This window comes from Bubalus kerabau, chromosome 20 (assembly GCF_029407905.1).
Source record: "Bubalus kerabau isolate K-KA32 ecotype Philippines breed swamp buffalo chromosome 20, PCC_UOA_SB_1v2, whole genome shotgun sequence".
NCBI lineage: Eukaryota > Metazoa > Chordata > Mammalia > Artiodactyla > Bovidae > Bubalus > Bubalus kerabau.
In genome coordinates, this window is record NC_073643.1 from 54,566,731 (window position 1) to 54,579,453 (window position 12,723).

The 12,723-nt window shown below is 44.9% G+C and overlaps 2 protein-coding genes across 21 annotated transcripts in view; one reads left to right on the forward strand and one right to left on the reverse strand.

Annotated features, from left to right (window-relative positions):
- The window catches only part of ALS2CL (ALS2 C-terminal like), an 87,519-nt gene that overhangs the window by 40,296 nt on the left and 34,500 nt on the right, over positions 1-12,723 (forward strand). For 18 of the 20 annotated variants that reach the window (XM_055558533.1, XM_055558534.1, XM_055558541.1 and 15 more), the window contains 2 exons: positions 4,440-4,565; positions 6,036-6,196. The gene's annotated coding sequence lies outside the window, so the exon portion shown is untranslated. The remainder of the gene's footprint in view (positions 1-4,439; positions 4,566-6,035; positions 6,197-12,723) is intronic. The other 2 variants (XM_055558523.1, XM_055558527.1) reach the window with 2 other exon arrangements.
- FAM240A (family with sequence similarity 240 member A) lies at positions 2,659-4,510 on the reverse strand. Its single transcript, XM_055558552.1, has 2 exons — positions 4,362-4,510; positions 2,659-2,859 (listed from the first exon to the last, which is right to left on the reverse strand). Exons 1-2 carry the CDS (start codon positions 4,502-4,504, stop codon positions 2,757-2,759), a joined length of 246 nt encoding a protein of 81 aa, XP_055414527.1. The 5' UTR covers positions 4,505-4,510; the 3' UTR covers positions 2,659-2,756.

The following is a 12,723-nucleotide window of genomic DNA, read 5'->3' on the forward strand; positions in this document are numbered from 1 at the left end:
CCCACTCTTAGTATTCTTGCCTGGGAAATCCCATGGACAGATGAACCTGGCAGGCCACAGTCCACAGAGTCACAAAGAGTCGGACACGACTTAGCTACTAAACAGCAAGAAGAGACACCTGAGAGCTTGTTCTCTCCCTCCCTCTCTCACCCTCTCTCTCTCCCTTTCTCTCTCCTTATGCCATGTGAGGACATGGTGAGAAGTGGCCATCTATAATAGAGCAAAGAGCTGTCATCAGAAACTAACCATGCTGCCACTTTGATCTTGGACTTCAGGCCTCTAGTACTGTGAGAAAAGGCACTCATGCTTCTTTGCCCATCTCTTTCCCCCCAGTCGCTGCTGCCAGGGCACTGAGGGCTTCGTGTGGTCCTTCTTGCCTCTTGAGAGGCATCTGCAGAAGCTCTTGGCTTTCCTTCCCAGCTTTGTCCTGACATCTTTCTGTGCAAAGTAATCCTCCTGAACCATGTCCATTGTGGCACTCCCCTGGCCAACACCCTTCAGTGGCACCCTTCAGTGGCTGGCCCTTGGGAAAAGCTCAGGTACTCAGCCAGCAAGGCCCTGAATGCTGATTTCTTCAGATTCAGCTCTTGCCACATTTTCTCCTCACTCCCATTCTGGCTTAGCTAAATGTATTCCCTCAAGACACACAGGACCTGAGTCCTGAATTTCACCTTCACTGGATTATGCTCAGCTGGGCTTAACTAGCCTGTTCTTAAGAAGTCCCCTTTCGGCCAGAATGGGTCCCCATATCAGGTGGGCACCTTTGCTGCTGTGGCTCCCAGTGTTATTTAGTTCTTCACACTTATTACCTTGGCTTTTCTGCTATCTTCTTCCCTAGACTTGTAGCCTCCAGAGCCATCACTTCTGTTTTTTTTTTTTTTTTTTTCTGCTGTATTTATAGCACAGTGCTGGGCATGTGATGAGTCAGAAAATCCACAACAAATTTTCACCTGCATTTTCTGCCTCCCTTGATTGCATTTACATTCCAGCAGCAGCATTTTGCAGTTTGTGATGGTAGGCCTTTGCTTCTAAGAGCCTCTCAGACAGAGCCTGCAAGTTCTGTCTTTTATTCTCCTTCTTTTTAACTTCCATTTCCCTCTTTGGGGCCTCCCTCATGGCTCAGACAATAAAGAATGTACCTGCAATGCATGAGACCAAGGTTCAATCCCTGGGTCAGGAAGATCCCCTGGAGAAGGGAATGGTACCCACTCCAGTATTCTTGCTTGGAGAATTCCATGTACAGAGGAGCCTGGTGGGCTACAGTCCATGGAGTTGCAAAGAGACACGACTGACTAACACTTTCACTTTCCCTCTTATATCCAACAAAAATTCCTCTTTCATCAGAATGCTCTCAATGATCCCAACTGAGATTCGTGGTTTATTCATTGAATTGAATCCCAGGTTGAATGAGAGACCATAGCAGGGAGAAGGGCTCTGAGCCCTGTTTCCTGGATCATATAAGTGTAATCTGAGGAAGTGCTCCCCTAACTCTTCTTGCCTCCCATTGAGATGGTGATTCCCATCTGGGCCCCCTGGGGATGTTAATGGAAGCACTTTGTGGTATATCAGGGCATTTACAGGACTGGAACACATCACTTTCTCCGTTCAGAATTGCCTTGCCTTGTTCTCTGTGTCTTCTGGTAGCACTGCTGCTTGAATATGTAAGACTTTGCAGGTGCTAGCTACCTACAACCATGAAGTACTTTACAACATGCGTCTACCTCTCTGCTCCTTTGCCCTGTTTGGGAAGTACACCAGGCCTAGTTATAATTTTCACTTTAAGAAGCAGCAACCCTGTAAGGGGATCTGAGGGATAGCTGGGCAGTGACAATGATATTTCAAAGTCCAGAATCTATGTGACAGACACTTTGTTCGGGTGGCAAGATACACCTTAGCTGAGCTGCCAGCATGTGGAGATTTAAAGCAAGGAAATGAAGAGCACATGGGACTTCCCTAGTGGGCCAGCAATCAAGACTTCTCGCTTTCACTGCGGGGGGCACGGGTTTGATCCTAGTCAGGAGAACTAAGATCCTGCATGCCTGAATGGCCAAAACAAAGAGCACACATGCCAGCAATGGCATGGCAACCAAGTTAGACTAAAATTATCCTAATCTTATTGAGTGGTTCGATGTGAACGTGTTTTTGAATAAGCCAATTAAATTCATGTGAAGAAAACATAGTATTAGATCAATTAATTTATGAACCTTATACTATTGACTATTTACAGTATTTTTATTGCTGCAGATAGGTGCATTTCTCTTATTAAAAGAAAACAAGAGAAAGGATTACATGATCTGTTTCTTAGGAGAAATGTAGAGCAACAGTACTGTGCAAATGTTTAAAGTATTGAGTTGGCCAAAAGTTCATTTGAGTTTTTCCATAAGATGTTATCAAAAAGCCTGAGTGAACTTTTTGGTCAACCTAGTATGACTATAAAAATCATCACCCCCTCCCCCCCCCACCACCGGGATTTCAAAATTAGAAGATAATAATACGGAAACAAAGTAAGCTGCATAGAGCTTTGATGTTAGATAATTCCATTTTTAGAGGTACTGGGAATAATATTCTGGCTCCCATGAAGAGAGGACTATCTTGGCTAATAATTCCCACTCAGCCCTGGAGAAGGATCCACAGGTAAATCCCCTCACAGGTGGGGGAAAAAATAGTATGGGATATGTATGGTGTAGCAAAGGGACTAAGGGATTTGCACTGGCTTGTCCTGGCAGAATAACCTCAGTGCTTTGTATCCTCTGGTGTCAATGCAGCTCTTGGCCAACGTTAGCCTGCTTTTCTGTCTCATCTGGATTGTTGCGTAGTCTCAGCTTTGTTTCCACTTTCTGCTTCCATTCTTCCCTGAGCCTGAAAATAGAAACAAAATATACACAAATGGAGCGTTCCTCTCCACGACTTTTGGTTCAGGGAAGCTCCTGTCCCTTTTATTCTGTAGGTGTTTTAAGTATGCTTGTGTGTGCGTGTGTGTGTTTGGGCTTTAAAAGGTATGCAGAGGACTTGCAATTTTAAATATATACATATTTGAAATCTCATTTCTATTTGAGCCCTGGTGGCTCAGATGGTAAAGCGTCTGCCTACAATGTGGGAGACCCGGGTTCAATCCCTGGGTTGGGAAGATACCCTGGAGAAGGAAATGGCAACCCACTCCAGTACTCTTGCCTGGAAAATCCCACACAGGGGAGCCTGGTAGGCTACAGTCCACGGGGTCACAAAGAGTCAGACATGACTGAGTGACTTCACTTTCTTTCTTTCCTTCTATTTGAGTACTATTTTAGTCTTAATTTCTAAAATTTCCTTTGAAAGTACAGTATCTTTAAAGTTTAAGAGGGGGGAAAAGCCCTGCCAATCTAGAATTGTTTACCCAGCAAAGCTATCTTTCAAAAACCAGAGGTGAGATAAAATTGTATTCATATGATTGCAAGGTTCTTACCCTCTACAGGAAATGATATATCACTTGAAGGTAGACTGTGATAAGTATATAAATCCTAAAGCAACCACTAGAATAACACACAGAGATATAGCTAAAAAGCCAATAGAGGAGATAAAATGGCTAGCATACACATGCCCCATAGCCCCTGGCTACACAGTAGCTGTGGTCTTAGTGCACAGACAGCAACTGAACTGTTCCCTCTGTGGGAACAGACAAGCTGGCCTGTCCTTTCCTGTGGCCTGTAGGTGACTCCCTGCAGTCATCAAGAGGCTGTATGTGTGAGGGTGGTGAAGTACCACTGTTTCCAGAGACAGCAACCCAGGTCTGCTCGTATGAGTCACTGCTCTCCACTCAACTTGCTTGGCTAGAACAGGGTTGCATACCAGAGGGCCAAGAGCCTCCCAGAACCGTGCAGGACATCCTGTGTCATTATCCAAATGAGCACTGACCATTAACTGGTCATTGTCTCCTTTGTTTGATTGTTATTCATGGATACATCTGTTGACACGCTCCACAAATTTAGTGTAACCCTCACACACTAGAAATGGTGACAGAGAGGAGAGATTTTTCTGGTTATAAAGATGAGAGCTGTGTACACTTGTTAACTTGGAAGAATTTCTTAAAATTGCCCATAACCACAGATGGTGGCAGGACCACATGCAGGGAAAATTAAAATAATTGCATCCTCTAGGACTGGCATTTTTCTGGGGAAATTAATTTTGCTTTCAAAAAACACACAAGCGAAGGTCATTATGATGTGTCTATGTAGGTTTATGAATTGTAACAGAGTACCCTCTGGTGGGGCATGTTGCTGGTGGGAGAGGCTGTGTGGCGGAGTTTTGCTGTGAACCTAAAACCACCCTAAAAATCAAAGTTTATTTTTAAAAATTAATAATAAAAAAGTAGACAAGGCACGTACTTTCTGAGTGCACTTCTTCCCAGGCGGTGTTCTTCTGATTCTCGATAGTAAGTCTGTTTGCCAATTTCCCTTTCCCAGAAGCGTTTGAGCTCGTGACAGGTGTTCCGGCAGAAGACCTCCCGGCGGACGTACTGATTGTTCATCCCCTGAAAAAGTAAATATCGACTGAACCCCCACAGAATATGCTCGCTTGTACTCTGGAAGGTACAGACCTTGCTGTTTAACTCCCGAGGGAGACCCAAATCAGGCACAAAACCTCGTGCTAGGGACACACTGGTGTATTGATGAGGGATGTGACTGCAGAAGCCCCGCTGCAGCATGTCACAAGTGAAGTGAAAGGCGCTCAGTCCGACTCCTTGCAACCCCATAGACTATAGTCCATGGAATTCTCCAGGCCAGAATACTGGAGTGCATAGCCTTTCCCTTCTCCAGGGGATCTTCCCAACCCAGGGATCAAACCCAGGTCTCCCACATTGCAGGAGGATTCTTTAACAGCTGAGCCACAAGAGAAGCCCCCAAATACTGGAGTGGGTAGCCTATCCCTTCTCCAGCATCTGACAAATACCTCTGTCCTTCCTTCCCCCTCACAAATGAATGACTTCTCAGCTTTTTATCAGCAGGAAGTATGAGCCAGGCATTTTATGCTATTGGTCCTTTTAGTTATCATATCTCCATGAGTCAACATCCCCTTCCTCCTTTTCTAGGAGAGACATTTGAGGAGTGATTAAATTTGCTCGAGGTCTCATGGCTGTAACAGGCAGAAGGCAGGCTGCACACCTCTGAACATTTTCAGGCTCTTTACTAAAGAGATGTGTCACAGAAAATAGTCCCAGCATCTGACACAACAGAGCAAGCAGCTCGTGCATGTGTGTACACGCACATGTGTGTATATGCACACTTATGTGTGGAATCATACATGTCAGATACTCAATAATGCTCACTTTTTACATGAAGAGACCACTGCCCAATTCCCAGACCTCGGTGGGTCCAGCAGACAGGTCAAAACAGGGGCTGAGGGGTGAGAGTGGGTGCAGGGAAAGGAGTTAATGGGCAACTGGAAATGTCCAGGGAGGCAGAGGCAAGGGTGATGGAGGCATTCTGAAGAGGTCAACTCCACGTGGTGAACGAAAGTGAGGGGTGTCAGTGCAGCTGCCCAGGCCACGCCTGTGCAGACAGGCAACCAGAGAAAGGGTTGTGCAGAGCAACCCTGAGCAATGCTGGACAGAGTTTGAGTTGTTTGGGCACTAACATCCAAGGGAACTCCTGAAGGGGCGTGTGGACACTCGGTCTGGAATCAGCATGAAGTTCTGGATCACAGCTCTCCCAGAGGGATGGGCAAGGACACTAGGGCAGGATGGAAGTGAGACAGGTTTGAAACCAGACATTTACTCCAGACCTATCAACTTGATGCACCTTCTGTTTGCCAATAATTCTCCAGGTCTCAGTCTCCTCATCTTTAAAATTTCTCTGAAGATTAAATTTGATGATAAACGTAAAAGTGTTTTGCAGTTTATGAGTTCTGATCTAAATATACATAGCCTTTTGTAATTCTAAAACCTCAAATTGTACAGGATATAGGACAATAATTAGCAGTAAGTAATCATCACAACCTCCCCCCCAACTTTCTTTTTATAGACATGAAATAATTATACTTCTCTTTTCTTTCTGAATCAGTGTCTGTTGACCTTCACTGAACTTGGAGTCACTTGGGGAGCTTTACAAAAAATGGATGCCAGGGAGTCCTCCTTAAGGAGTCTAATTTCATCAGCCTTGAAAATGTACTGGGTGTCAGGATTTTTAAAACTTCCTCCTGTGATTCTAACGTGCAAGTCAAGGTGAGAACTCAATCTTGGATCCTGTCCTCTTGTGTGTTGGTCATGTCTGTGTCCAGAGCTGGCTCCAGGGAGGCTAAGGTAGTGAAGGTCGGGCCTAGGTATGTCTCAGCAACAGCTGCCTTTCAGGGTAGACACTATTTTGCAGGTAAGGAAGTTGAGTAGCAGTCTGACCTTCTCAAGGTCATATAGCTGGTAAGTGGGGCAGCTGTCATACTCAGGGCCCAGGCCCCATCCCCTGCCCCAATTGTCCCCTAAGAAGGAGGAGAGTGATTTTCTTATCTCCTGGAAATGCTCAGTGATCTCACAATTTCCTGGCAAAAGAGCAGAGATCCAAGTGCCTTTGCAGAAAGCTCCCAGAGCTTTTAGGAAATAAGATTATCCTATGTTTTATTTAAATATATTAAAGGGTGTACTGGTGCTCAATAAATATTTGTTGAATTGAATAAATGCCTCCCACCTCCAAGTTATCTTTATCCTAAAGGTCTGGCCAGGAAGGGGCAGTGGTCCCTGTGGCAGTGCTTCAGGCATTGAGGGCCAGTCTGTGGGGCCAGTGAGGGGCACCCTGAGGTCCCCTGGCCTGGCCTGAGGGCCTCAGGGTGCTTCCCAAGGGTAGGGACATGCAGGATGAGTGGGTAGGAGTGCTCAGGGTGTGGGAAGTGGACTCTGCAGAGACCTAGGGTGAGAGCCCTGCAGAAACAGAGGGACAGAAGCAGATGGGGTGGGTGGCCTGGTAATGTTTTGGGGTTGTGGAAATGTTTTATATCTTCTTTCTCATCATGGTGACACAGCTGTATACAGTGCTGAAACTTATCAAACTGTACACCTAAAACAGGTGAATTTTATTACACTTAAGTTATGTCTCAATAAATAGAGAAAAACTATCTTCTATCTTTGGACTAGAGATTCATCCAAGTTCCCCAGTTCTAACCTCCTTGGAGATTCAGCATCTCATTGTTAGGATTTAGCCCATTCCCTCACAGATAATACACATTTCCAGGAAGATTTGTGTTTTCTGGCTTCTGAAATGAGGACAACTACTCTAGCTTGCAGAAGGGTGACAAGGAAGATATCAATAGTCAGAAAGTCCTTTGAAAATGTGGAAGATTGTCCTCAATGACTAAGTGACTATTCATCTGTATCTGTTCAACAATGCCAACAATGCCATCCACCAGACTGCATTCCCAGGTGGCACAGTGGTAAGAATCTCCCTGCCAATGCAGAAGATGTAAGAGATACAGGTTCAATCCCTGGGTCAGGAAGATCCCCTGGAGGAGGAAATAAGGCAACCCATTAAGTGAAGAGGAACTCAAAAGCCTCTTGATGAAAGTGAAAGTGGAGAGTGAAAAAGTTGGCTTAAAGCTTAACATTCAGAAAATGAAGATCATGGCATCTGGTCCCACCATGTCATGGGAAATAGATGGAGAAACAGTGGAAACAGTGTCAGACTTTATTTTTCTGTGCTCCAGAATCACTGCAGATGGTGATTGCAGCCATGAAATTAAAACACGCTTACTCCTTGGAAGGAAAGTTATGACCAAGCTAGATAGCATATTCAAAAGCAGAGACATTACTTTGCCAACAAAGGTCCGTCTAGTCAAGGCTATGGTTTTTCCTGTGGTCATGTATGGATGTGAGAGTTGGACTATGAAGAAGGCTGAGCGCCAAGGAATTGATGCTTTTGAACTGTGGTGTTGGAGAAGACTCTTGAGAGTCCCTTGGACTGCAAGGAGACCCAACCAGTCCATTCTGAAGGAGATCAGCCCTGGGATTTCTTTGGAAGGAATGATGCTAAAGCTGAAACTCCAGTACTTTGGCCACCTCATGCGAAGAGTTGACTCATTGGAAAAGACTCTGATGCTGGGAGGGATTGGGGGCAGGAGGAGAAGGGGACGACAGAGGATGAGATGGTTGGATGGCATCACTGACTCGATGGATGTGAGTCTGAGTGAACTCCGGGAGTTGGTGATGGACAGGGAGGCCTGGCGTGCTGCGATTCACGGGGTCGCAAAGAGTCGGACATGACTGAGCGACTGATCTGATCTGATCTGATCTGATTCCAGTATTCTTGCCTGAAAAATTCCACTAACAGAGGAGCCTGGCAGGCCACAGTTCGTGGGGTTGCAAAGAGTCAGATATGACTGAACGACTGAGCAGATAGCACAAAGCATTCCTGTTGAGAGGCTCAATAGTATTCCTTCCAGTCAATCACCACCAACTCAGAAAAGCCATAACTTCAATGACAATGATAAACTTTACCTCACAAAATTAATGCATGCTTAAAGAGAACAGCAGCATGTAACACCTTCATAGAATTCAGTTAACAAAGTGTGTTGAGTTTTTCACCATCCATGAGGCATCAGTGCTGCCCCGGGGGCCGATTGATCTTAGTGAGTCAGCTGAGACCAAGGCACATTTGCCCACTGTGAGCGCTAAGTGCTGTGCCAATCATTTAACTTCCCAAGTCTCTGGTTACTCAGAGTATTCAACTCACACTGAGGGGTGTGAGAGCGATCTTCATAAGAATCCTATGACTCTCGGCTAGTTGTGGTTCACTGTGTCCCAGCTGACCAAGGAAATTCCAATACAAACACATTGCTGAGCTTGGCAGCAGCAATGGAATGGACCAGCGGCAGGGTCTGCAGAGATGCAAAACCCACCAGCTCTGATCGGAGGAGCTGTGGTCCCACTGGGTGGAGTAGACCCTCACTACTTTTCTCTCTGCCTTCTCAGCATGCTTTATTGACTATGCCAAAGCTTTTGACTGTGTGGATCACAACAAACTGTGGAAAATTCTTAAAAGAGATGGGAATACCAGACCACCTGACCTGCCTCCTGAGAAATCTGTATGCAGGTCAAGAAGCAACAGTTAGAACTGGATGTGGAACAACCGACTGATTTCAAATCAGGAAAGGTGTACGTCAAGGCTGTATATTGTCACCATGCTTATTTAACTTATATGCAGAGTACATCATGAGAAGTGCTGGGCTGGAGGAAGCACAAGCTGGAATCAAGATTGTCGGGAGAAATATCAACCTTAGATATGCAGATGACACCACTCTTATGGCAGAAAGAGAAGAACTAAAGAGCCTCTTGATGAAAGTGAAAGAGGAGAGTGAAAAAGTTGGCTTAAAACTCAGCATTCAGAAAACTAAGATCATGGCATCCAGTCCCATCACTTCATGGCAAATAGATGGGGAAACAGTGGAAAAAGTAACAGGCTTTATTTTTTGGGGCTCCAAAAATCACTGTAGATGGTGACTGCAATCATGAAATTAAAAGACACTTGCTCCTTGGAAGAAAAGTTATGACCAACCTAGACAGCATATTTGGAGAAGGCAATGGCACCCCACTCCAGTACTCTTGCCTGGAAAATCCCATGGACGGAGGAGCCTGGTGGGCTGCAGTCCATGGGGTCGCTAAGAGTCGGACACGACTGAGCGACTTCACTTTCACTTTTCACTTTCATGCCTTGGAGAAGGAAATGGCAACCCACTCGATATTCTTGCCTGGGAAATCCCATGGACAGAGGAGCCTGGCTGGCTATGGTCTATGGGGTTGCAAAAAAGTCAGACACAACTTAGCAACTCACCAATCAACAACAATGAATGCAAACTAATGTTCTAGCAAAGTCTGTACACCTAACCACAGTTCTATTTTTCATGCCAAAAAGTGGAGACAACCAACAGTCTTTGAATGTGTGAATAATGGTTGAACATCTGTAGGATGAAATACTGTGCAGTAATAAAAAAGAATCCTGTTGATATTTTCAATAACTGGGATGAACCTCAGAGGCATTCATGTTGAGTGGAAGAAGCCAGTCTCAATAAACTATATACCCTTTATGATTCTAGCTGTGAAGAGATACCCCACGTCCAAGGTAAGAGAAAACCAAGTAAGAGGTCAGCACTGAGAGAGGGCATCAGAGGACAGACAGACAAAAACGACGATCACGGACAACTAGCCAATCTGATCACACGGACCACAGCCTTGTCTAACTCAATGAAACTAAGCCATGCCGTGTGGGGCCACCCAAGACGGGCGGGTCATGGTGGAGAGGTCTGACAGAATGTGGTCCACTGGAGAAGGGAATGGCAAACCACTTCAGTATTCTTGCCTTGAGAACCCCAGGAACAGTATGAAAAGACAAAAAGATAGAACACTGAAAGATGAACTCCCCAGGTCAGTAGGTGTCCAATATGCTGCTGGAGATCAGTGGAGAAATAACTCCAAAAGAATGAAGGGATGGAGCCAAAGCAAAAAGAATACCCAGTTGTGGATGTGACTGGTGATAGAAGCAAGGTCCGATGCTGTAAAGAGCAATATTGCATAGGAACCTGGAATGTTAGGTCCATGAATCAAGGCAAATTGGAAGTGGTCAAACAGGAGATGACAAGAGTGAACATCAACATTCTAGGAATCAGCGAACTAAGATGTACTGGAATGGGTGAATTTAACTCAGACGACCATTATATCTACTACTTTGGGCAGGAATCCCTGAGAAGAAATGGAGTAGCCATCATGGTCTACAAAAGAGTCCAAAATGCAGTACTTGGATGCAATCTCAAAAACGACAGAATGATCTGTTTGTTTCCAAGGCAAACCATTCAATATCACGGTAATCCAAGTCTATGCCCCGACCAGTAACACTGAAGAAGCTGAAGTTGAACAGTTCTATGAAGACCTACAAGACCTTTTAGAACTAACACCCCAAAAAGATGTCCTTTTCATTATAGGGGACTGGAATGCAAAAGTAGGAAGTCAAGAAACACCTGGAGTAACAGGCAAATTTGGCCTTGGAGTACGGAATGAAGCAGGGCAAAGGCTAATAGAGTTCTGCCAAGAGAACGCATTGGTCATAGCAAACACCTTCTTCCAACAACACAAGAGAAGACTCTACACATGGACATCACCAGATGGCCAACACTGAAATCAGATTGATTATATTCATTGCAGCCAAAGATGGAGAAGCTCTATACAGTCAGCAAAAACAAGGCCGGGAGCTGACTGTGGCTCAGATCATGAACTCCTTATTGCCAAATTCAGACTGAAATTGAAGAAACTAGAGAAAACCACTAGACCACTCAAAGGAAAGTGAAAGTGAAGTCGCTCAGTCGTGTCCGACTCTTTGCGACCCCATGGACGGTAACCTACCAGGCTCCACGGTCCATGGGATTTTCCAGGCAATACTGGAGTGGGCTGCCATTTCCTTCTCCAGGGGATCTTCCCAACCCAGGGACTGAACCTGGGTCTCCTGCATTGCAGACAGCCGCTTTACTGTCTGAGCCACTGACCTAAATCAAATACCTTATGACTATACAGTAGAAGTGAGAAATAGATTTAAGGGACTAGATCTGATAGACAGAGTGCCTGATGAACTATGGACAGAGGTTCATGACATTGTACTGGAGACAGGAATCAAGACCATCCCCAAGAAAAAGAAATGCAAAAAAGCAAAATGGCTGTCGAGGAGGCCTTACAAATAGCTGTGAAAAGAAGGGAAGCAAAAAACAAAGGGGAAAAGGAAAGATATACCCATTTGAATGCAGAGTTCCACCTGGAGAAGGCAATGGCAACCCACTCCAGTACTTTTGCCTGGAGAATCCCATGGATGGAGGAGCCCGGTAGGCTATAGTCCATGGGGTCGCTAAGACTCAGACACTACTGAGCGACTTCACTTTCACTTTTCACTTTCATGCCCTGGAGAAGGAAATGGCAACCCACTCCAGTGTTCTTGCCTGGAGAATCCCAGGCACAGAGGAGGAAAAAAAAAAAAAAAAAAATGAATGCAGAGTTCCAAAGAATAGCAAGGAGAGATAAGAAAGCCTTCCTCAGTGATCAATGCAAAGAGATAGAGGAAAACAATAGAATGGGAAAGACTAGAGCTCTCTTCAAGAAAATCAGAGATATCAAGGGAACATTTTATGCAAAGATGGGCTCAATAAAGGACAGAAATGTAGGGACCTAACAGAAGCAGAAGATATTAAGAAGAAGTGGCAAGAATACACAGAAGAACTGTACAAAAAAGATCTTCATGACCCAGATAATCACAATGGTGTGATCAGTCACCTAGAGCCACACATCCTGCAATGTGAAGTCAAGTGGACCTTAGGAAGCATCACTACAAACAAAGCTAGTGGAGGTGATGGAATTCCAGTTGAGCTATTTCAAATCCTGAAAGATGATGCTGTGAAAGTGCTGCACTCAATATGTCAGCAAATTTGGAAAACTCAGCAGTGACCACAGGACTGGAAAAGGTCAGTTTTCATTCCAATCCCTAAGAAAGGCAATGCCAAAGAATGCTCAAACTACTGTACAATTACACTCATCTCATACGCTAGTGAAGTAATGCTTAAAATTCTCCAAGCCAGGCTTCAGCAATACATGAACCGTGAACTTCCAGATGCTCAAGCTGGTTTCAGAAAAGGCAGAAGAACCAGAGATCAAATTTCCAGCATCCATTGGATCATTGAAAAAGCAAGAGAGTTCCAGAAAAACATCTATTTCTGATTTATTGACTACGCCAAAGC

What these genes read in the sequence shown, in the direction of transcription:
- FAM240A (XM_055558552.1), bottom strand. Translation starts at nt 4,504, where the DNA reads ATGAACAATCAGTACGTCCGCCGGGAGGTCTTCTGCCGGAACACCTGT. An exon ending in GGAAGAAGTGCACTCAGAAA is followed by an intron (nt 2,860 to 4,361) that starts GTACGTGCCTTG and finishes TTCTATTTTCAG; the next exon opens with GCTCAGGGAAGAATGGAAGC.